This window comes from Colossoma macropomum, unplaced genomic scaffold (assembly GCF_904425465.1).
Source record: "Colossoma macropomum unplaced genomic scaffold, Colossoma_macropomum, whole genome shotgun sequence".
NCBI classification, from domain to species: Eukaryota; Metazoa; Chordata; class Actinopteri; order Characiformes; family Serrasalmidae; genus Colossoma; species Colossoma macropomum.
Window position 1 is genome coordinate 24,487,194 of NW_023494802.1, and position 26,247 is coordinate 24,513,440.

At 36.7% G+C, this 26,247-nt stretch overlaps 1 protein-coding gene across 1 annotated transcript; it reads right to left on the reverse strand.

Annotated features, from left to right (window-relative positions):
- Positions 1-19,086: 19,086 nt before the first annotated feature.
- On the reverse strand, positions 19,087-25,718 carry LOC118822375 (DELTA-actitoxin-Ate1a-like). Its single transcript, XM_036591392.1, has 3 exons — positions 25,041-25,718; positions 20,220-20,596; positions 19,087-19,247 (listed from the first exon to the last, which is right to left on the reverse strand). Exons 1-3 carry the CDS (start codon positions 25,241-25,243, stop codon positions 19,087-19,089), a joined length of 741 nt encoding a protein of 246 aa, XP_036447285.1. The 5' UTR covers positions 25,244-25,718.
- Positions 25,719-26,247: the final 529 nt, after the last annotated feature.

Here is a 26,247-nt window from a genome sequence, read left to right on the forward strand (position 1 = left end):
CTTTCAGACCCATAGCGCTGAGTTGTCTTCTCACAGTGGAAGGATGGACAGAAACACCTGTGGATGTTTTCAGATCTGAAGCAGCTTGATTTTCTCCTCTCTCTCAAAAATGAAAACTTTAAGTACTGTTTATCGAATGGGGACAGTTTTGCTGTCTACCAGGTCTTCCAGGTGGTTGTTAGGAGTCTCATTTTTTCTGGAGTTTTTAATCAGTTTTTGAACTTCAAGATGGAAAACTCTGACTTTGACTTTCTCTTTTCTTAGGCAAATGGATTATCTCAAATCTGCTCTTCTCACAAGTATCTCCTAAAAATCAGTAACTTATTACTATTTTATCTGTAAATTCAATAACTGAAGGGTGCCCTCTGACTATACTGCACTGTAAACAACTCTGTCCTCACAGTAGATTGACAGCTGTGCTGTGAATGGGATAATAGCTGAGCAGAGGAAGTGTGGCCCGGCTGTGTGTGCTGAGCGATGAATATAATGACAGTGTTCATTCACTCGTATGTATACGTGTCTAACAGCAGTAATGTATATCCTCTCAACATCCTCTCAGCACAGTGTAACCTTAAACAGCTTCGACAAACATAATTCCATAATCAAGTGTGACTCATACGCGTCTCGACATCAAACCGTTCTGTATTTAAAGCCGAGACGGAAAGCTGAGCCACAATGTACAGTTCTCGTTCCGCTCTGTGGCTCAGAGAACCGCACTCTGACTGTAAGTGACACCAGAATCATCTGAATGGAGGTCTGAGCCCACCAGCTTCAGACAGAGACCCTGGCTTTCGTGTTTATTTGTCTAGCTGAGCGCGTCTGAGCATTCGAATGTTTTCCTATGTGGGCGTGTGGATGTGTTAGCACGTTAGCATGTTTTAGCTGTTCATAAATCATCACGTTTTATTTGTTAGGTCTGACTTTGGGCTGACAGCTGGCCGGGCAACACTATACAGACACAAAGAGAGATAGAGAGCGAGTGATATTCAGAGTCTTCAAAACTATATTAAAGCAAAGGTTTGGTGCAGTCATAAAATTTCATAGCTTATTGTTTACATTAACTTTCAGCATAAATTGTGAGCGATAAAATGAAATTGCACAAAATTTCTCTAGTCTTAGTATTGGAGCTACAAAACTAATATGGCTAACAAGTAATGGAAGCTTATACTCCACCAATTAGCGTCATGCCTAAATCAACACTGGGCTCAAACTGTGTGGAGGTGTATCGCTGATAAATTCGATTATGTGGTTTCTGACACTGTATGATAGAGATGAGGACTCAAGAATCAGGTGGACTGACTCGTCACTCTGTGCTGCAGTCATGTGCGTTTTTTTTATTTTTGCATTGCTGCTAACAGTGCCATCCACTTCAATGTGGCTTTAAATAACGAGCTTTCCATTTTAGAAAAACTGGTCTATACAATATATACTGGTTTATATTGGTTTATGCTAGTCTATGCTGGTTTGTCCTGGTCTATACAGTTTATACAGGTTTATGCTGTTTTATGCTAGTCTATGCTGGTTTGTGCTAGTCTGTACAGTTTATACAGGTTTATGCTGTTTTATGCTAGTCTATGCTGGTTTGTGTTGGTCTATACAGTTTATACTGGTTTATGCTAGTCTATGCTGGTTTGTCCTGGTCTATACGGTTTATACGGGTTTATGCTGTTTTATGCTAGTCTATGCTGGTTTGTGCTGGTCTATACAGTATATACTGGTTTATGCTAGTCTATGCTGGTTTGTCCTGGTCTATACAGTTTATACGGGTTTATACTGTTTTATGCTAGTTTATGTCGGTTTGTGCTGGTCTATACAGTTTATACGGGTTTATGCTGTTTTATGCTAGTCTATGCTGGTTTGTGCTGGTCTATACAGTATACACTGGCTTACATAGTCTATACAGGTTTGTGCTAGTCTATACAGTTTATACTGGTTTATGCTAGTTTGTGCTAGTCTATGCTGGTTTGTGCTGGTCTATACAGTTTATACTGGTTTATGCTGGTTTATGCTAGTCTATGCTGGTTTGTGCTGGTCAATACAGTTTATACTGGTCTATGCTGGTTTGTGCTGGTCTATACAGTTCATACTGGTTTATGCTAGTTTATGCTGGTCTATGCTGGTTTGTGCTGGTCTATACAGTTTATACTGTTTTATGCTAGTTTATGCTAGTTTATGCTAGTCTATACAGTTTATACTGGTTTATGCTAGTCTATGCTGGTTTGTGCTGGTCTATACAATTTATACTGGTTTATGCTGGTTTATGCTAGTCTATTCTGCTTTGTGCTGGTCTTTACAGCTTATATTGGTCTATGCTAGTTTATGCTAGTCTATGCTGGTTTGTGCTGGTCTATACAGTTTATATTGGTTTATGCTGGTTTGTGCTGGTCTCTACAGTTTATACTGGTTTATGTTGGTCTTTACAGCTTATACTGGTTTATGCTGGTTTATACATTTTATGCTGGTTTAAGCTGGTCTATTGTGCTTTAAGATGATGTATGCTGGTTTATGCTGGTTTGTGCTTGTCTTTCCTGGTCTATGCTAGTCTGTCTGAAATATCTACCTTTTATTCATTTTACTGCATTTCTAACCCCACAGAAATAAATGGTATATTCATCTATAATGATAATGCAGGTAGATTTAGCCATACTTTTATAAAATACAAATCCATCTATCTTACAGCTTTCAAATTATTTGCAAATATATTTTAATGATTAGTAAAAATCAGGAAAAACATTTTTACTTTAAAAATATGGGAAAAAAAAATTTAAAAATTAAATTGAATGTCAGTACCCATTTTTGTAAAGGTTGCATTTGGACACTTAAAAAAGATTTTCACACTTCAAGTGTTCTTTAGTTTAGACAGTCATTCTATATAGAACCATCAACACTCAAAGAACCATTTGAATGATTAAGTGAAATCGTTTTTCAGAATGATGGAGAATGTGTTGTATATGGTTCTACATAGCACCAAAAAGGGTTCTTCTGTTTTCACAAACTTGACATCGTAACAATAACAGAACGCTTTTTGGTGCTATGTACAACCATTTTCTTTACTAAAGAACTATCATTTTTAAGAGTGTAAATGAACTGTACATATACTGTATTTCAAAACTGCTGCTGTTAATTTATAGAAACAAATGATCACCTTCATTTAACTAATAATTGTGCTAATTTTAATGGCTGTTATTGTCATTGTTATGGTGCAATACTGTATTACAGTAGTTGTCATAGTGAAACTGTTGAATCATAGTAAAAGCCAGTTGTGCTAGGAAATTGTGTGATTTGAGAAAACATACTTTTACCATTAATTAATGGGGTTTGCTGCTGCACTTATTACCATTACAGTTTTTTTTCCTTTTACAGAGCACTTTAGTACATGCAGGAAAAAACAGAGCTCCAAATCTAAAGAGCGAGGTCTTTAAAATGTGATTTTTTTGTCCAATTTTCACTTTAAGTTACAATATTGTCCTGTTTCTAAGGAAACTGAGTCTCCTTGACCCAGTTAATGTTAAGAATTACTGTCCTGCAGAAGAGCAGTGCTCCAACCAACCCCTCTGAGACAGAAGGAGAGAGAGAGGGCTAATTAGAGTAAAACAAAAGAACAGAGCATTATTTAATAGCTGAGGAATGACTGCGTACTGGAATGCTCCCATGTTGATCCAAACACAGCGTACACACACTCATAAAGCTGGACCTGTTTACACCAGAGCGCTCGCGCTGAGGGTTTATCTTACGTTAGAGCTGGATTTATTACACAGTCCGAACAGATCTCATCCGTCTGGACCTGATAGATTTTTTTTTGTTTGTTTTGTTTTTTCATTGTGATTCAGTGGGAATGTTTTCGTCTGCTGCCCCCGTCTGGTCTTGCTGTGTCATTAATACTGCCGCTGTGTGTGCAATGTCAGTAGCTGTGGTTTGGATCGTGTCCCAGAAGGCTGATCTTTACATTGTGAACCCAGAGACCCTTACTGATCCCCAAAAGCTAAACAGAAAGTGCCCATATCCTACATTTTCTCTGTATTTTATAATTTGTGTTTTTCTCTTCTGAAATGTTGATGAGGTCCCAAAAACAGTTATATCTTTATTTCCACATGACCATCTTACAACCTCCTTCATTTTTAGCAGAATTATAAAAGGCTGGTATTGTTACCTTGCCTTTAAAGGGGCACTAGCCTACTTTTTCTTGTGTTTAAGTTTTTCACTGAGGCACACTTGATTGTTTTATGTGTTTTTATATACCAAAAAACAGTTAAAACTGAGATTATTTCATCATTTTCCAACCTTTTTTTATCCTTTAGAATTAAACAGGGTGTTGTTGTTGCTGTGCCTTTAAGACTGATATTTGTAATTGACCTTTGTTCTGATTGGCTGCAGTCATGAACTGACATACTCCTTATAACTTCAGCATGAAAGAGTGGGGCTAAACTGCTGCAGGCTGAATGGGTGTGGCTAAACTGCCATAGGCTGTATATGTGTATATATGTAAATGTGTTGGTTTCTGTGACATCACAAAAACAATGAACTGAACTGGGAAGTAAATGGAACTTTATCAATGTTTATGTATTACAACAAAATTCTCAATTTAAAAGAAGCAGCGAAAATTAGCTTTACAGGATATGGGCCCTTTAAGACTGATATATGTAAATGAGCTCTGTTCTGATTGGTTGTGCCTCATTCAAAAGTAGACCTGAAACACTCATTATAACTTCAGCATGAAAGGGAGGAGCAATTCTCCTGGTTATGGACTCTTTAAACCCTTTAAAGCAATAGTTCCCTATATGGGAAAAAAAAATCCAAATGTGTTTAACAAATATATTTTTGCCACATATGAAACGGTTAGAAAATGTATTTGTTAAATATATTTTTAAAATGCATTTATCTATTATTATATTTGATCAGTTGTGTGCAGTTTTAATAAAGGTTACAGATGAAACCAAATGGTACTGACTTCTGTGATTTGCATTGTACTTTGCATTAATCATGTACGTATGCAGTAAGACTCTCACACACAATGTATTCAAATAAACAAGATATCAAATCATAACTGCACTTGCTTTTGTCATGTTAAAGGTTCACTGGGTCAATGAAAAAATGTTCTTGATTTTCCCCATTTATCCCAAATGCAAACGATCAAAAGAGCGGCTTGCTGTGCTACTTTAGTTTTTTGGGCTGGGGCTACAAGACTAATGTAGCTAACAAGTAATGAAAGCTTATACCCCACCAGTTAGCATCATCACACTTGCCTCAGACTGTGTGGAGTTGTTTATTGATGTCTAATAGACTGGATTATGTGGTTTCTGACAACGTATCACTCTCTGTTCATTTTAGCTGCACTTCCATTAGGCTATATTAGCCTTATAGCTCCAAAACTAACACTGAGTCCTAAAGAGCAAGCAACGCTAGCGAGCAACAACAAAACCAAAACACTCCCAGTGTAATCAGCAAAGCTCTCTACAGCAACAGCTGAGCAACAACAGAATAACGTTATAAATAATAGAAATACTACATTTTACTATGAGCCGAGTTAGCAATATCATTAGCCCACTGAGGTAAGCTAGTTAACCAAATAACAAATGTTAGCTATACAGACTGTTGAATTTAAAAAAGAGTTTACATGCAGATGATTGATAGTGTAGCTAAAATATTCGCCTGTTTTTGTTAAGTCTTGATCTGTTTTCTGGTTTGTCTACATTTTAACTTGACATTTCTAGACATGCTGTGAGCTTTACGACATGATACGCTATGACATTTGAACACTCACTGGCTGTTAAAACACCAAAGATGCAGAAAAAAAATACTATTATAGCAAGCATTTTTTGTAGTAAACATTTTAAATCTAGTCAATATATCTGATATTTCTTGTTATGAATATATAGAATAAAGAATAAAGAATGTTATAAGATTATTTAAGCTGCTTTTTTTATTTTGTTTTACTTGTTTTGAGTGATTTTGTGCAGTAAAAGTGTCATGTCTTGAAAATTCAGCTTGTTTCAAGACACAATGCAACATTGCTTTTTTAAAGAAATTAAAATGCTGTGTTATTAAGAAAAAATGACTTAAAACAAGTAAAACTATTGATTAATCTTACAACTTAGTCTTACAACTGACTCATAAAGAGAAATATTAGATATATTGACTAGATTTGAGATGTAGTCTAAGATGTTAAAGAGTAGATTAGCTGGTAGCTTAGTTCAGACCCCTGTACTGCAAAAAATGATATCTGAGTGAAAACAGCTTTAATGCATTTAATATATCGAGTATGTGTGTTTATAAGATTATTCTAAGAATATTCTAAGATTGTTCCAGACGTTTTTTGTTGTTTTAAGTAATTTTATGAAAGTGTCTTATTCCATTGGAAGATCATTTTACTTGTTTTAAGCATTATTTCTTGAAAAAAGTGAAATTATCTTTGTTATTTCCCAAATCAAGTAAGATGGTCTGCCAATGGAATAAGACACTTTCATTAAATTGTAAAATTACAAGTAAAAGTGTCTAGAAACAAGTTAAATAATCGTATAATATTTTACAACAATCTCATAATAAGAAATATCAGATATATTGACTACATTTAAGATGATTTTACTCGCTAAGATATAATTTTTTGCAGTGTATACTTCACATTTTCCTTGTTAATTTAACACCCCACCCCCCCACACACACACGTCTGGCTGCAGTTGCCCTGGTTCACCCCTGCACCCCCCAGGCTGAAGGATGTTGGAAGCCCAGTGTTGGAGCAGCATGGCAGGCTGGTGATCAGGCTAATGGGGAAACATTAGCCTTCATTAGCGTTTAGCAACAATAGCACTGCTGTTCCGCTCGGCCTCCGCGGCGGCCCCCAGCTCGCAGCCCGCCGGATCGAATGGCCCTGACGCTTTGTTGCACCTTTTGTGTGTCCAGACAATGAATTGCTTTTCTTTTTTTTTTCTAATCTGAGCTGAATGGAGCTCTTTCTTGGCGTCGGGGTGGAGGAGAAGAATGCTGGAGTCATTATGTCTGCGTTAACGTGGAAACAGAGGTGCTTTTTCGGTCAGAAGCTTGTTTGCTGAGGTGCGTTGATCTGTGAGGAGCTCAGATGTGTTTGGATTTGTATCCACTAGAGGGCAGCACATACACTTCTGTATATGTGCTTCTGTCAGGCCCTTTGGCCATTTAATAAATATGAAAAAATCAAACAGTCCATCTTAATTAGGCCTTTTAGACAATTAGACAATTTCTTTACAGTGGTGATATGATCCAGGGGTCGCCATGACTACAACGAAAACAGACATTTTATGTACTATCCAAAACCACCAGTGAACCTACACGTGTCTTCTGAATTTTATATGCAATGTTGATGATGGCAAAATAGTGGAAAATCTAAAATAATACGTTTTCTTTGGGGACTATTTTGCCTCACAGCACCCTGCATATTATGTATCCCTCCACCAAGAATGAAGTTTAAGGCCAAAATCTTCTCAAGACTATCATAAAACAATGTCTCAGACATCAGGCAGTTTATTCATAACCATTTCATGTAATAACTTTCTGTGAGGGAGCTTTTAGAGGTGGACGTCTGGTTCCTATCACCACCACTGTGAACGATTCTGACTCGGTAAGTCTCTCCAGAACAGAGCGTTTCATACCAAACCACTCTGAACAACTCTGTTTACATCTTAACCATTTAATTGTGCAGGAATTTTGAAAAAATGGTGGAATTCCCCTTTTAAAATTTAGAGAAATTGTACTAGAGAAATTGCTTATTTTTTGGCATTGTCTTTTTTGCATTTTTTGCATTCTTTTTTAATTTAATACAATTTTTAATTTCAAGTTTTATTATCAACATAACAATGAGAGAAAACCAAAATCTTTGAAATCTGAACATGAATTTCAGAAGACACATGTAGGATATTGCCCACGACCAACAAAAACAGCATGGGAGGCATGCAGTAGATGCACCTACCTTTTGAAGTCACCCTATTCCTTTTCATTTATTGAGATGCCAGACGTTCTCATGGCTTATGTTATTGTTAATGGTTGTCAGGGATACAGAATGAGTTATAAATGTTCAATAGGAATAACATGAATGTTTTTAGACTGGTGTCATTGAAAGTCAACGGAATCAATAATCTAATCAGAAGAAGCAAAGTAATTCTTAAAATGAGAAAAGCTCATATAATATTTATCCAGGAAACTTATTTAGCTAAGGGGGAACAGGAGAAGCTGAAAAAATTTGGGTTTAGAAACAATTCTATTGTACACATAGGCAGAGTCATGGGGGGTGGGGGTGGGGTAGCAGTACTTATTCAAAATTCTGTCACTTTTGAATGCTTCAAGGAAATCAGTGACAAAGAAGGCAGATTTGTTATTGTTTAGGGAAAACTAGAGCATGAAAAAGTAACATTGGTTAATATATATACCCCACCAGATAGTGATACACATTTTTTCAGAATCAGAAGGCATTGCGGTTTGTGGGGCAGATTTTAATGTAATATTAGATTACAGTCTAGACACAACAAGCCTTAAAAGAAATAGGATGCACATGAGTAAATTCATGAATGCTTCTTTAAAGAGACAAGGAATAATCAATGTCTGGATGAACTCCACCCATCAGAAAAAGACTATACACATTATTCCATCCCACATAACACTCACTCAAGAATTGACTATATATTTATTAATAGCTGCAAATTACATAGGGTAACAGAATGTAAAATTGGGGCGGCCGATATATCAGACCATAATGCTATCTGTCTAGATATACATTCAGGCAATATACAAAAAAACACCACCTGGAGACTTCATGTAGGTATTTTGAACAGTAAAACAATAATTGCACAGATTAAAATGGAAATTAAGAGATATATTGAGGAAAATGATAGAAAAAGAAATTAACCCTACTATTTTATGAGATGCCTTGAAAGCTGTTGTACGGAGAAAGTTGATAGCTCTTACCTCTCTTCAAAAGAAGTTAAAACAAGCTGCATATTGTGAACTGACTGAGAAATTAAGAAGCTTAGAAATACAATATCAAAATACTCAACAAACAAATATCTTACAGCAAATAAAGACCACTCAAGGAAAAATAGGTAATATTTCAAGAGGAGAGGTAGAGAAAAAACTAAGATTTTTAAAAGCAGGCATATTATTAGACAAGGCCACTGGATTGCTAGAAAGACAGATATGTAAACTACAGACTTCAAACACAATACACAAGATCAGGGATCCATGTTCTGACCGACAATTGCATAATCCAAAAGAAATTGAGAATGTATTTAAGGATTACTATAAAAATCTATATACATAGCCTCCTGCTTCAGATGAGATGAAGCAGGAGGCCAGCTCCCTACTGGCCAGAGCCTAAATAGCTATATAGTGTAAAATTACACAATGTAGCCTTTTTTCACATAAACATTGGCTGATTTAGTGATAATATTGCAGTATATGAACTACTAGTGTACTGGGTAAGCGATGTTTTGTATTTAGGTATGTAGTTGTTATTATTTCAGTAATACAAAGTAAAAGTCTTTAAATGGAATGTATAGTCTCAGCATTTGTTTATATGACTGTGCAGGAAAAAAGAGAAGTACATGTAAGTGTGCTGATGTACCTGCTTCTGTAGATCTGGAATTCCTGTAATACAGTGTCCAATATACTGGATGTTCAGAATGAGGAGGCTAGATTTAACTTAAAAATCACTTTGTTTATTTGAAACATTTGCAACTCCATTAGAGCACACAAGCACATATTTTAACCATTTTGGCTGCATTAAGTCAACTTTATTTTCATCATTTCTCACCAGAGATGTGCTGAGAGAGGAGCGAACATATCTTAAACAGTGGAGTTGTCAACTAATAATCCCACAATTCTATTTTAGCTATTGCTTTTGCTCTTGGAGACATGGTTCCTTTGAATTCTACATTTTCACAAATCTAACTTCGCTCCCTGAACAGTCATCTCTGACGAATGGGCCACTGTCGTAGTACATCATGTTGTACAGAGACTCATCACAGGATCGGTTGGCGTCGAAAATTCCCAGAGGGAACCAGTTTTGGTACTGCATGTAGTAGTAAGGAACAGAGAACATGATGGCTACACAGCAGACGGCAGGACAGTCCTCATCGTCGGTGATGTCATACGTCAGGACGCCCACACACCCCATGTTTTGTTGCGATTTTTGGTGAATGAACAGGCCTCCGTGATGTTTTTTCGAATGGTGGGTTGAGGAGGATCATGGCTGTATCCACTGTAGGTGTACACTCTGCCCAAAAAACTAAGTCCTCATTACAAATTTTACTGGTGATCTCTCCTTATTGTTAATAACACTAAATATACATTCTGGTGAAAGTGAAACAGCTGAAGGACATTACTAACAATGTCCCCACTTTACTGCTTTTGCATCAGTCATTGTGTCTGACTGAGTGATTAACATTTTTAACTCCTTGGAACTCCTTAAAACGCACTTTGTCATATTCTTTACTTCATAACTTTCATATTTCATAAGCTTCGTTCAAAAGGTGGGATGTCATATGACAGCTGTTACTGTCTTCTTTCCAGTCAAATAGATAGGTAATGTAATTTTAAACCGTTATAATAGAAGAAGCTGAACTTTTTTGTCTACTGAAAGTCGACCCATTTTTCCACAAATCTGAGCTATAAAGTAGATCTCAGATGGTGTCTCTTCAGTGATATGCTCTGTAAAAATTATATTTATCAAAAAATACAAAGAACATCTAAGATTTTTGGCTTTCAGCAGTAAATTGTAAGCATATAGCATTATGTTTATGACCATAAAAAACATTTTCTGTTCATTTGAGGGGAACTTTTACAAAATTACATTTATTTCATGCAGTTACTGAACAATTTGCCTTATGGTTTGGGCATGTAAATTAAGATGGAAAAACCAAAATATAGCCCGGAGAATAAGAGGTAGTAATAAAACAAATCACATTCATGTTTAGAAACATTACACTGCTTATCTCATACTGAAGTGTTAACAAAGTCTAAACAAAGGGTATATAATGTGCAGACAGGCAGTCTGTATTGTACTGCTAAACATGTCATAAGCTTGAGATCAAAATAAAATTGCTTTTTAACATTAAAACAGAAACACTGGCCCTTATACATCAATGTTGCATAGAAACGAGTGCAGATTTGACCGTCCTCAATACTGTACGAACTAACCTGTTTCAGGAAACTGTCGTAGAACGACGAAGCAAGAGGTGATTTGAAAGCACTGAATTGGCTTCAGTGCATTAAGCTGTGTGTACCTTCTTTACGCATCATTTTACGTACCAATCACGCCCTAATAGGCCTTCATTTACATAGAGCTTAAAAAAAAGAGTTAAAATTATGACTGAAAAGAATAAACATGAAATGACCAAAATGTAGCCTGTGATTGTGTAGTATGATTATTTACATAAAACACTGGCTGCTTGAGCAGCAATGCTGCAGTATATGAGATAAACTATGTTTAGTATTTTAGGGAGACTATTTACTGTATCAGTAGTTTACAAAGCAAATGTCTATAAAGAGCACATATTGTTGCAGCATGTGTTTATATCAGTGTGCAACTTTCTATTTTTACTGTAATTGCTGATATCATTGATGTTAATACTTTTCATTATTTAACTGAAAATCGAGCACTTTTTTCAGGTTATTAAACTATTACACTCAAATTTACACACTCCTACCAGATGTGAGTTCAATCGTACAGATATGCCAGAGATCAAACCGATCAATAACAAAACTGTGTGGGCTCATTTTACCATCAGATTTGATCATATGCAACTTTGATGAATAAGAGCCAGTATGTATTGCCAATTGAAGGCCAAAAAAGGGTTAAAGAAAAAAGAGGTACACAAGCTACATAGCACGCATAACTTGTAAAAGTGTCGAAAGACATCACCCATCTCGGGTTTCTCAGGATGTATTTCTCACTGGTTCCGACCAGCGAGGCTCCAGCTATGACTGCAGATGCAATACCAGTTTTAGCAGCCGCAGCAGCCATCTCTAGCAACGCGAATAAGCTTTTTTCCACTGAAACGACAGAACCACATACATGTGCATGTGTACTCTGAATAAATGTTGCCTTTGTAAAAACAAATGTACAGATCTTACCTTAAAGGAGCGCCTGTCAGCTGGGGATTAGTCTCTGTCTCAGCGCTCAGGCTTATAACAAACAGATGGGTGTGTCAGTCCTGCAGAGTCTCTGCAGCACATTATTTTCTAATTCAAGCACTTTGCAGGACTTCAGAATCAATCGTAAGGACAATTTCATAGACTGAAAGTAAGAAATCTAGTGTGTGGTACCAAATGAAAAAAAGTGAATGATTGAAAAATGACATATAAGAGCTAAATGTAAATGACAAATATAAATCTTATATGTAAATGTTGAATACACCATCACAGCTAAGACCCCCAAAGTCAAAAGAGAATCCATTTTAAATAAAATGTTTGCCATCAGCTCCTTTATGTTATCATAAAAAAAGTTTGCTATGGCCTCTTTTTGTCAGTTATATGTATTTTTATCCTTTTACTTTTATGTATTTATATTCATCTGGTTAAAACACCCTAGTATTGCATTGAATTAATCCTGCTTGACTGCAGACTTTTACAACTCGCCCCTCAGTCCGTTGCTGTTAACCACACCTGAGCTGTAAATAATATTTATATTTTCATTCATGATAGAGACATACAAATTATTTGTATAAAACAATAATGAATCCTGCTCAAACATTTTAAAAATTATTGGATAAAACATGCTTGGTTATGATTTTCTCTCCACTATTTTAGAAGACAGCAGCTGTGTGCTGCTTTATGATCTCTGTCATTTTAGATATGTTGTCCAAAAACGCTGTTTAACTCAGCTCTACAATGTTATGGCTTTTCTTTGCTAACTCAGTCATGTCAAACACAAGAACAACTGCTTTCTCACAAAGGTGGAAACCTATTATATATGATTCACTAAAATTGTTATAAACTTTAAGTGAATATCTAAAAAATCCAGAATGAAACCTGCAACCCTTTGACACTCACTCAGTAATAAAAACACTGATCTGATTTGAGTTGTTTATTGTAAAAATAAATAAATAAATAAATAAATAAACAGAAGAGACACCCGAGAAGAACAACACCAAAATCTGCTTATTACCAAGATGAGATGATTTTCAACAAGAAATGTTATGGAAGATTCAACTTTTTTTAAAATTTTCATTTCATTTATTGGAATCTGCATTAGAAATGGTATTTGCATAAAATCCTGATCCTAAATGTAAATAACAGATGAACACCTGAACCTCCATCACGCTCTGAGCTTCAGTCATATTTTTCTCTTTGGGCACAAATGAGTTTATCCACTGTATATTAATTTCATACAGATTTACAGAATCTTTAAATCAACTTCATTTTGTTCAGTCATGTGCAAAGGTTTGTGTGGTCTGGTCAATTTCCATGTATGTGTTTACTGAATGTAAACAACACACTGGAAGAAAAAATAAAACATAAAATGTGTCCTGTGTAAAAATTATGGCATATTTTATATTTTATGTCTTTTCTCCTAAAATAACTCAGTAAAACAGAAATTCTGTATTAAAATGTAAAATTAAAATTAAAATGTGTGTTCTCTGCCCACAAGATCCACCCCCAAACTCTCACTGCTCGCACACTAAATAAATTATTCAAAAACAGTGATGTATTCAGGTCTTAGATATTTACAGTTTTCATGTTCTGATCTATCTAAACACAAGGTATTAATAGAGATATTAATAAGGGGGCTTTCTATTGGGAGGAGTCTGTCCCAAACCCTCACCCCTAAATTTACCCTTTGTTTTTTATCTTTTTTTTTCAATAATGTTTTTTTAAGATCTTTCTGGTTTCTTTTTGAGTTAAGTTGAAAGATTTAGATGAAAATTTTTAAAAGTTTAAATTTTACATTTAGATTTAAAAGTAAAACTTAAGCCCTGAAGAAGTTTGTTGGTGAACCGGTTAGTGCAGTGTGAGGGTGGAACTCGTGGGTGGAGCACATGGTGGATCACTATATTCTGAGTGTTCCTTGGCATCTTCAGACAAATTTGCTGTTCCTTTTCATTTTTATCTCGCACTGGATCTACAGTCAGTGTTTACAGTAAGTGAGAGTTTGGTTTCCATTTGGTTGTAAATGTTAAAAACACACAATGGAAATGTTTTAGTTTTCATGCAAAGTTACAGCTTTGAAACATTATCTTTTTTTCTGGCAATCTTCTAAAGAAGATAAAAGGACAGATCAGCAGTACAGAAAAGGTAAAAAAACTGAGTTTAGGTCAAACGTTCTCTAAAAGTCAGTAAGAAGTGCTTGTAAGGAGTTTCACTTTAACATTTCAACGCTGTTTATTCCATACCACGCTTTGCTTCATTTCACTCAATCATATATTGTGTTTATTTGTACATGTTCATGTTTTCTATACTTTTTCTGCATCATGCTTTACATTTGATTCCTGTTTGAGCAGAATAATGGCAGAGATACTTTCTGCCATCATCACTGGAGTGTCACTGTTAGGAACCGCTATTGAACAGATATCCAGAAATGTGAACACAGAGAGAAACGTTGCCATTCAAATCAGCAATTTCAGCAAACAGTACATCTTAAAGAATCCAAGGTCAGTACGAGTGAATCACCCCCCCCACCCCGACAGTTTTTTGTTGATCAAATGTTCTGAAGTAAACATTAGTAATATGAATGTATTTTTCATATACCTTTATAACAGTTTGTATAAAAGACCTGTGGTGAAACGCTGTACTTTTAGCTCCACTGTCTTGGGGGAGATGTTTTGCTCTTTTTTAGACTGACAGGACAGCAACCAGAATGCTACACTATGATACTGTAGGAAAGTTTTCAGGATGGTTAGTCACTGTAGACATACAAGAATAATGTGTACACTGCTCTTTCTATATGATGCATGATGTTAGCCTCCATTATTGATGTAACACTCACTGCTTTGCATTTCAGCCCTCTGCTTTGTGATCATTAGTATATTCTGAATTTTAATAATTTTTGGTGTTTGGTATGTGTGTGTTTGATATCTGTGTTTTTGGTATAACTATGTTTGGTATGCATGTGTTTGGTATAGGTGTTTGTTTGGTATGCACTTGTTTAGTATGTGTGTGTTTGATTTGATGATTATAGTGCATTTTTCACACCAGTATAGATAATGGAAAACATGCATTCTCTGTTCCTTACAACTACAATCACTGTGAGAACCGGTTGGCCCTGGGCCTTTTCGACGCCAGCCGATCCTGTGATGAATCTCTGTTCAACATGATGTACAACGACAGCGGTCCTTTCCTCAGAGATAACTGTTCCAGTACTGAGCAAAAGTATTCAGAGAAAAACTCTGGTTTGACAATACTGCAGAAAGAGCACAAACATTTCTTTTAATGGCACAAACCAGCACAAATGCAGCACAAACTAATGAGACCCTTTTTGTGTGATTTAGACGTTGATGGGGGGCTGAGTGACATCACTTATTAAAAAATTATTATAACTTGATAATTAAAAGAGCACAAACATTTCTTTCAACGGCACATACCAGCACAAACACAGCACATACCAGCACAAACACAGCACAAACGCAGTACAAACGAATGAGACCCTTTTAGTGTGATCTGGACGTTTATGGGGGGCTGCGTGACGTCACTCGTCCAACCTTTATGGCTTTATAACTGGAGAATTAAAACAGCATGAATGTTTATTTTAATGGCACAAACTAGCAGATATATAGCACAAATGAATTAGACCCTTTTCATGTGATTTGGACATTGATGGGCGGCTGAGTGATGTCACAGGCAATAAGATGTAATGTTTAATTTCTTAAAAACGGTGCCCGCACAGATGATAATTTTTATGGCACAAACCAACACTAATGCAGCACAAACGAATAGTAGCATTTTTATTCCATTTCTGACCACATGGGGGGCCAGCCTCACGGAGGTTCTGAACTGTGGTTTAGAAATTCATTTTTTCAAATCTGACTTTGCTGAATGATCATGAAGTCACTTACCTTTAAGATAATTGAGACATTTTTAATCATTTACAGTCCAGCTGAAAGCCTTTTTAAAATTGTCTACGAAACCCAATGTTACCTTCGTACCTCAGGTTTCATGTAAAAGGTCCTGATATCATAATGAAAGGTTCTTTTGGTGTGTGAAAGGAATGTAGTTTGGTCAATGTGTTGACTTAAACACCCACTGACTCCTGGGAAGTGTGGGTGTGTTTTTCATGTATGATAATGTTCCGTTACCTTTAAAAATGTTCCCAGTGATGATGTTCTGACATGTTGAGGTCTGCTTAGTGCTCACAACTCCAACAAGCCTTGAAATCTGACTTTTCAGAAGGTTAAAAAAATTACCTGGCATTGTTCTACCAGGCCATGTCACCGTACTGACAACCTGATACAGACAGCAGACAACAGTGATCTATATTGCTTTTAATGGAACCAAAGGCATTAATGTGGAGTTGATCCCTCTTTGCAGCTACAACAGCTTCCACTCTTCTGGGAAGCTTTCTACATGATTTTGGAGTGTGTCTGTGGGAATTTTTGCCCATACATCCAGAAGAGCATTTGTGAGGTCAAACACGAATGTTGGATGCAAAAGCCTTGCTCACAATCTCCGTTCTAGTACATCACAAAGGTGTTTGATGTTGTTGAGGTCAGGGCTCTGTGCAGGCTAGTCGAAGTCTTCCACACCAAACTCACCCAGCCATGTCTTTATAGACCTTGCTTTGTGCACTGGGACACAATCATGCTGGAACAGAAAAGAGCCTTCCCCAAACTGTTCCCAGAAAGTTGGAAGTGTACATTTGTCCAAAATGTCTTGGTATAATGAAGCATTAGGATTTCCCTTCACTGGAACTAAGAGGCCTAGACCAACCCCTGTAAAATAACCCCATAGCATTACCCAAACTTTATAGTAGGCACAGTGCAGTCAGGCAGGTAATGTTCTCCTGGCATTCGCCAAACCCAGACTTATCCATCAGACTGCCAGAGCGTGAATCCCCTCTACCCCCCTCTAACCCCCACCCAGAACCAAAGGCTTTTAAAAACATACCATAATGCATAAGTGTAAGATGTATTTATAACCTCTAAATTTGTCAAATTAATACTGGCATTGTTTTTAATGCTGTTTATGAAATTGAAAGATTTAGATTCACCATAGTTTAATTTTTGAATAACATTTTTTGACATTTTTCATGTCCCTACTAAAACACCCAGTTTTAGTCAGTAGGCAGGGCCTTATTTTAACCACATCCCTGCATTTTAGAGCAGAAAGTGAGACTCCATCCCTGTCCCTCACGGCCACATGGTGAGCAGTTAAATCCCATTGTTTTGACATAAATGTGTCCCCAAGTCTGAAAATCAGTGTCGAACATCAAGAATTGTCATATTTTCTGCAGTTAAGTATGTTTTAGTGTTTTAATAATGAATATGATTTTGTGAGTGCAGCTGCTCAAAGCTGTGTTTGCTTGTCATGTACTAGCTCTGTTTTTGAGTTTTGCTAAAACTGTCACTACCGAAACAACCATTACTGAAACATTTAGTAGAGTTTGGGGAGAGTTATGTTGTTTTGATAGTGACAAAATGAAATGTTTAATGAGTCCAAGATCAGTTAAAAGTCCTAAATTTTGTTTCAGCTCTGACTTTAAACCAGTTGAGAAGAACCATTGGTATAATACATAACTGCAGAATCTTATATCAAACAAACACTAGGTGGAGCTGTGTGGCTTTTTACTATTAGAATCGGAATCAAAATCAGAATTGCTTTATTTCAACAAGTGTGTTGTCTTAGTGAGTCACACATGTGTGACATGTAACATACTAAGCAGACCAGGCGGCACACAGACTATTAACAAGTATTGAACCGTGGGAAAAGTAAAATAAAATGCAATAAATAGAATATAGAATAAAGAATAATAAAAATAAAAAACAACCAATGTGAAAGGAGCTCAGGAGATGTATGTATGACGTGTGGATATATGTATGTATGCAGATATGAATATCTGTACATGTGCAGGTCAAGTAGACATGTACTGTAAAATATACTATAAAACTATTATACACAGAATATTACAGAGTGATACAAACATTTGTAACTTGTACAGTAGTGCAAATATGCAATATGCTACAGGAGGAGTTAATGTAATACTGTAAGGGAGGTTTGATGGTCAGTTTAAGTTTAAAGTGTGAGGTGTCCACTGAGGTTAATGATCTACAGCTCTGCGGAAAAAGCTGTTAGCATGTCTGGCTGTGCTGGTTTTGATAGTCCTGAATCTTCTACCAGAGAGAAATGTCTGGAAGAAGTGACGTCCAGGATGCGAGGGGTGTAATTTTGCTGGTGTGCATCATCACCCTGCTGTTGTAGATGTCCTGAAGTGTTGGCTTATACATCTGATGATCCTCTCTGCTGTCCTGATTATGTGCAGGAGTTTGGCTCGTTCTTGTGAGGTGAAGGAACCAAACTAGATGGTTATGGATGATGTCAGGATTGACTCAATGATCATCAGGCTCTGCAGCAAATTGAATTTCTTCATTTGTCTTAGGAAGAACATTCTCTGCTGAGCTCTCTTGGCGATAGAGACCGTGTTCCTTTCCCACTTCAGATCCCTGGATATGGTGGTGCACAGGATCTTAAGCGACTCCACAGCGGAAACCACAGAGCCGGGGCAGTAGGGAGGGGAAGGGACTGCGCCATCAAGTCCACCACCATCTCCACTGTCTTTTCCATGCTCAGCAGCAGGTGATTGACCAGCTGCTCAACTTCCTTTCTGTAGGCAGAGTCATCACCGTTGGCTATGAAGCCCACCACAGTGGTGTCATCTGCAAACTTCAGGATCTTCACAGCTGGTTCCTTAGAGGCACATTCATTATTGTAGATACTGAAGAGCAGGAGTGACAGTACACAACCTTGTGGTACTCCAGTACTGAGGGTCTGGGGGTCTGACATGTAGTTTCCAAACCACACCAGCTATTTCCTGTTTGTCAGGAAATCCATGATCCACTGGCAGACGGGATCTGGTACTGTTTGGCCTGCAGCAGCTGTGGTTTTGAACACAAGCTGAAATCCACACAGAGAACTCTAGCGTAGGTTCCATGACTGTCGATCATGCTGTAGAATGAAGTGCAGGGCCAAGTTGACCGTCTCATCAACAGACCTGTTAGCTCTGTATGTGAACTGCAGGGGATCTAGCAGAGGGTTTGTAATGTTCTTCAGGTGGTCTAGGACCAGGCGTTCAAAGGCTTTCATTAATACAGAGAGATAGAAATAGAGCAGAATTTAGAATATTACTTTTTCTAAATTCTAAAACTACAGATTTAAATGAAAAAAATCCCAGATTTTCCTAGTGGTCTCAGACTTTTTGACCCCACTGTGCATAATTCACTGGTTAAGATGTATGTGAAGTCATTCAGAGTGGTTTGGTGTGAAACGCTCCGTTGTAGACAATCTTACCGAGTCAGAATTGTTCATAGTGGTGGTGATAGGAACCAGACGTCCACCTCTAAAAGCTCTCTCACAGAAGGTTATTACATGAAATGGTTATGAATACACTGCCTGATGTCTGAGACATTGTTTTATGGTTTAGAGAAGACTTTGGTCTAATATGGGGAAATGTAGAAAAATTCCCTAAAAAACCTTATTATTTCAGATTTTCCACCAATTTCCCATCATCAACATTCCATATAAAACTCAGAAGACAAGTGTAGGTTCACTGGTGGTTTTGGATAGTAAATAAAATGTCTATATTTGTATTGTAGCCATGGCGACCCCTGGTTCCTATCACCACCACTGTAAAGACATCTGAATCATTTCACACCAAACCACTCAAAATCACTTTGATTACATCCCACACACTGAATTATGGAAAAATCAGTGTGTGGGATGAATTTTGAAAAATCTGTGGAATTGCCCTTTAAATTAAATCCTTATTTAATCCTTATTGCACTTTCGTGCAAGCATTGCTCTATGCAAATGTATTAATGTTATCACTGCTCATTTTTATTTTTACAGTTATTTTTGATATTATTGATGTTATTACCAGTGCATGTGCTTGTGTGCTGTAATGGGATTACAAATATTATACTTTTAACCATTTTGTCTGCATTAAAGGCTCATTAAAATCAAACTTTGTCATTATTTCTCACCATAGATGTGATAACAGAGTGCAGCTTTCACCTAATAATCCCACAATTCTATCTTAGCGATTGCTCTACCTCTTGGAGACATGGTTCCTTTGAATTCAACACCATATTTCTCAAATCTAACTTCACTCCCTGAACACTTATCCTTCATGAAGGGGCCAGTTTCGTAGTACATCATGTTGTACAGAGACTCATCACAAGATGTGTTGGTATCAAAAACACCCAGAGCGAATAAGTTTTCATAGTGATTGTAGTTGTAAGGAACAGAGAACATGATGGCTACACAGCAGACGGCGGGACAGTCCTCATCATCTGCGACATCGTACATCAGGACGCCCGCACAGCCCCACGCTGTGTTGGGTTTTTTGGTGAATGAACAGGCCTCTGTGGTGTTTGGTCTGATGGTGGGTTGAGGAGGATCATGGCTGTATCCACTGTAGGTGTGCACTCTGCAAAAAAAACATGATGACCTCATTACAGCTCGTTCATCGTTTTGGGTGTGCAGATTTTTGTTCAGTGGGCGAAGAAGCAAAAAAAAAAATAATGTTCATAACACTAACTATGTACGTATGCATTAAGACACTCACACACAGTGTATTTCAAATAAACAAGATATCAAATCATAACTGCATTTTCACAGAGAATCAATACCTACAACACTCACTTTTGTCATGTTAAAGGTTCATTTGCTAGTATTTAAAACACATTTACATACATTTGTTTTTGTATGGTACTTTTCTAAGTGTAATATTTCCCCATACATTTTTAAATATATTTGGTTAATATGACAATATATTCTGAAATATACTAGTGTTTGGAATGTATTTCAGCATTGACTGCAATGTATTTGAAATGTATTTCAAATATATAAAAATATATGTGGGATGCAAACACTATTTTGAATATTGTTGTATCACAACACAATTCAAAATGTGACAGCCAAACATCTCTTGTACCGAGAGCAAGCTTTTATCTGGTCAACTGTAATAGCAAGATAGTAATTTGAGAAGTCTTGCGTCTAGAGTCTCTTACAGAACTGGTTTGCTGTCCATCATTCCAATGGGAGCAGTACACACTCCTACTGTTGGCACGTTTAGTTCTGGTGGCTGTTGGAAGATACTGTTCGGATGCTATGATCGGTCCTGTGTTGAGTATTGAGTGTTTTGACCATCACAGTAACTTTGGGCCTCGTTCTTCAACATCTTCCTAAGTTTGTTCTTAAATATTTTCTTGAGAAAGGTTCTAAGAAAAAGTCTACATCAGATTCAAGATGTGTTCTTAAACCACAGAACTGTTCTCACCTTTGTGCTCTTGCGTGTGTGTGAATTCTGTTTTTACCTAAGAACAAATCCCAAATAAGAAAACATTGGTCTTCGTCAGAACTGTGTAAGGGTAGGTTTTAACCCTCTGAGTTATGAGGCTATGAAGAGGAGCTGAGATACAGGTCATCTGCCTCTCACCATGTGGAACTGGTGGGTTCATGTGTTCGTCTACATTCTGTGTGAAACTGACCAACGGACACTCAGGGAATCACTAAGGACTGACCATCACACCAGAAACCTTTCATTTTTCATTCAGTCCACATCAGAGACTCATGTGAAATGGAGTGCAGAGAGTTTACAGCTGTTGAAGTTGCTGCAGTGGTTTTGGAAAGTAGTGATGAAGATAATGGAGCACTTTGATATGAAACATATGAGGATTATGTTATATGAAGAGCCTTTAAAGAAGAATTCAAGAAGATATGAACAAATCAGAAACACCCCAGAGGGTTAAGAGGAAATTTTTTTCTTAAGAATGGTTGAGTCCCACTGAGTTGTACAGCAGGACTATGTAATGTGTTGGCCAGGGGCTGTTATTTGTGTTTCTGTAGTTGCATACTGCTTTGTCATTTGTATGTTTTTAAAAATGATTTGAAGGAGCTGCGTCCCAAACAGTCTTCAGACCGTCTGTAGTGGTCGGATTTTTCTTTTCTACACATTTCCTTACATAGCCTGAACTTTACTTCATGAAATGTGGCATTAAGCTGCTAAATGTTGTTATTTCATCACTGAAGTTTGGGGGGAGGAACATGCCTGAAACCACTCCTTCCTCCAAGCTAACACTTAAGTCTTCACAATCCCCACCGCCACTCCAACATCAGCCCTACCACAGCTATGAGGGGGTCTAGCCTTCTAGCTAATGGCAGAAGCTGCCCAGAACTCCTGCCCAAGTTCTCAGTTTGCCCCCTCCCTCAATCAGTCATCCCTTATACTACCACCACCATGTTGAAAGCAAAGTTCAAACTCACAAACTTGGTAGTTGTTGTTCAGAACACAGCCATCCTGAAGGACATGACCCTGAATGCTGCTCAGCAGAAGGATTTGGATGAGCTTTGGCAATTCAGTGCCAACACAGTGCGCCACAGTGTGAAAAACGCTGAATGAAAGTCTTTGTATTCATAATTCTGGTCTTATTTTTTAAATATGACATTTATTATTTATATCAAACTTCAGAGAAACAAAATATTATTCATATTGTGTATCGTGAAAATGTCTTTTATTTTTTTTTACATTTATGTCACTACTTTCAGAACAAAACCTCATTTTCAGGTTTTGAAAAAAATCTCATTTACTTATGTTAAAAGTAACGTATGTTTTTTTTTTTCCTTCTCCTGTAAAGTAACCATTTTGGAGATAAAAGGTTTTGTTCTGACAGCAGGGAAATACATATTTGTCCACCCCATCTTTGTTTTTTGCTCTTTTATTTTCGTTCTTTATCTTTCTTTCCTCTTTCTGTCTTTTCTCTCATTCTTTCTTTGTTTATTTATTTATTTATTTGAGATCTGGAGCATGAGTGTTTATGTTCAAAGCTGTCATTCATGTTGCTGAGTAGCATGTGCTGTTTTAATTGTGTCTTCATTAAAGCACTTTTTATTTCATTTAACCTTCTGACAGAATGACTGTGTTGTAGTCGGTTAGTCAGGATTAAAAGAGCCGTGCCTTAGGTAGAATGTGTCAAACTGCATTCCTAAATGGAAATGAACTGCTGGTCATGTGGACAGATTTGTTTAAAAACACATGCAGCTCTAACAATTCAGTGCCAATCAAATGTGCACAGTAGCCTGACGATGCAGAGGAAGCTGTCAGTGAGAATGACCTCTAGTCCTAAAAAACGATGGTTCTTCAAGGGTTCTTTAATAAGGAAAATGGTTCTATATAGAACCATGAACACTCACAGAACCCTTTGCATGATTAAAGTGTTCTTTGACTTGTTAAAAGGTTCCTCAGATTGATGGAGGATGTGCTGTAGATGGTTCTATATAGAACCTTTTTGAAAAGAGTTCTATATAGGAGTTCTTGTTCTTGTTACGATGGCAAGCCTGTAACAACAGAAGAACCCTTTGTGGCGCTATATAAAACCATATACAATACATTCTTCATCAATCTGAAGAACCATTTTACCATGCACAGAAACCTTTAATCATGGAAAGGGTTCTTTGAGTGTTCGTGGTTCCATATAGAACCATTTGCTTTACTAAAGAACCCTTAAATAACCATCTTTTTTAAGTGTGTATGTAAACATTTTTCAAAAAATGTTCTATATAAAACCATATACAACACAATCTCCATCAGTCTTAAGAACCCTTTAACAAAGCAAAGAACAAGGGTTCTTTGAGTGTTCATGGTTCTACATAGAACCATTTTCTATACTAAAGAACCCTTGAAGAAGTGTCTTTTTAAAGTGTGTACTTTAAACAGTTGCATTGCTGGATAATATTAATTAATATTGCTGAATATATTTTAATATGACAAAAACAATGTAATAATACCACATAAAAGTGCATTTAGTATACAAACTGCAGGTGATATGAACATTTGTGCATAGCAAGTTTATTTATCTAATACCTTTCATACACTGCTGTCATTCAAAGTGCTTTTCAAATGAGAAAATGCAGAGACATTTATAAAGTAAAGGAGAACAGAAAATAAAAATACAATTAAAACATGATTCAAATAATATTTTAACAGAGAAAATCATATAGTTAAAAATCAAATTAAAAATGAAAAATTAAAATATGATAATAAAGTGCCATGGTGGTTAAAACACTCAGTACTGAAGGGGGTGCTAGAGGACAAATCAGAGAGCACCAGCGGCCTCAACAGCTAAACATGGACAGTAGCAGAGAGTGAGCTGCTTTACCTATTTCTGCTGGAATGGAAATAGAATTTTTTTATGCTTTATGTAAGTCGTCTTTGCGTGAGACTCATCTGCTATGGCAGGTGTGAAAACATGCTGGCGGTACAAGACGGCTTGGGCAGTCTTAGCTGTTGTTACAGCGCCCCTGCTGTAACGCTCAGAATGCAGCTCGCGCTTACATTACGTTATTAAATGCGTTGTGACACATTTTTGAATGCAACCACGTGCAAAACACTGTCTGCGTAGCTCTGTACACTTAGTGTAAATATCATCTGCTAGTACTAATTACATTAAGTGGACCTAGTAATGTCACGATATTTATACTTGTAGGCTATTTATTGTATTGGTAGTTTATGAAGCAAAAGTCTTTAATAGAATAGTACAGCATAGTTGCAGCGTTTGTTTACATCACTTTAGTACATGGGTTGCTGTGCACAGTTATTAGTATAATTATTGTTTATTTTCTGTTTTTACTGTAACTGCTGATATTATAGATGTTCCTAATAATAATTGCAATTATTCTCATGCAAATCAAGCATTTCTTTCAGGTTGTTAAACTATCAAGCTCAAATTTGCACACATTCCTACCTGATATGTGAGTTTGATTACACAGATACACCACAGATCAAACTGATCAATAACAAAACTGGGTGAAATTTGCATGTTTGATGATCAGATTTGACTGTATGCAAAGCAAGGAGAGACGTGTTCACCCACCTCGGGTTTCTGAGGATGTATTTCTCACTGTAGTTGCATATGTCTATGGTCACATTCCTCTCAGTGTTTATATTGTTGGAGATTTGCTCGATGCTGGTGCCGACCAGCGATGCTCCAGCTATGACTGCAGACGCAATATTAGCTAAATCAGCCATATCTTCCACTGAAACGAGAGTGACGCATACACATGCGTACATGCCCATGTGGGAAAAAATACTTGAGACATATTTCAAACACTAAACTGTTTAGTTACATCTATAACCTTTATTACAACTACACACAACTGAAAACCTATAATAATGAATACTAATGCATTTAAAAATATTTTTATCAAATACATTTTTTGTCATTTTCATACACTGTAAAAATATATTTTTTTTCCGTATGTATCTGCTAAATAAATGCTGCCTTTGTTAAAACAAATATACAGATCTTACCTTAAAGGAGCGCCTGTGGGTTGGGCATTACTTTCTGTCTCAGTGCTCCAGCTTTTAACAAGCAGGGTGTGTTTAATGGGTGTGTTTTTAGACCCCTCCCTTTTGGGGCGGTCCTGGATGGTATCTATAGCACACTAATGTTCTAATTCAAGCACTTTGCAGAACTTCAGAATCAGTCGTTAGCACATTTTCATAAAGCTAGTGTAAGAAACCAAATGAAAAAAATGTTCTTTAGTAAACAAAATGGCCCTATACCAAACGGTTCTTTGAGTGTTCATGGTTCAATATAGAACCATTGTTTTACTAAAGAACCCTTGAATAAACATCTTTTTAAAGTGTGTGTATAAAACCATTTTCAAAAAGTTTCTATACAGAACCATCTTCAGTACATTCTCCATCATTGTAAAGAACCATTTCACGAGGGAAAGCGCCTTTTAATCATGCAAAGGGTTCCTTGAGCGTTCATGGTTCCATATAGAACCACTTTCTTTACTAAAGTTCTTGAATGACCATGGTTTTAAAGTGTGTATATAAAACCTTTTTTAAAAAGGTTCTATATGGAACCATGTACAGCACATTCTCCATCAATCTGAAGAACGCTTTAACAATGTAACAAATCCCTTTACTATAGAACACTTTAAGAACCATCTTTTTTAAGAACTCATCTCTTTTCTACCTGACATTTTTTAAACATTTAGTCCAAAACAGTGTTAATATTTTGTGTTGATTAAAAAAATAATGATTGAAAACTGACACATGAGATTGAATAT

Coding starts and splice junctions, on each gene's coding strand:
- LOC118822375 (XM_036591392.1), bottom strand. CDS start 25,243: ATGGGCATGTACGCATGTGTATGCGTCACTCTCGTTTCAGTGGAAGAT. Junction 20,597..25,040: donor TACATCCTCAGAAACCCGAG/GTGGGTGAACAC, acceptor TTTTTTTTGCAG/AGTGCACACCTACAGTGGAT. Junction 19,248..20,219: donor AGGAACCATGTCTCCAAGAG/GTAGAGCAATCG, acceptor TATTAATGAAAG/CCTTTGAACGCCTGGTCCTA.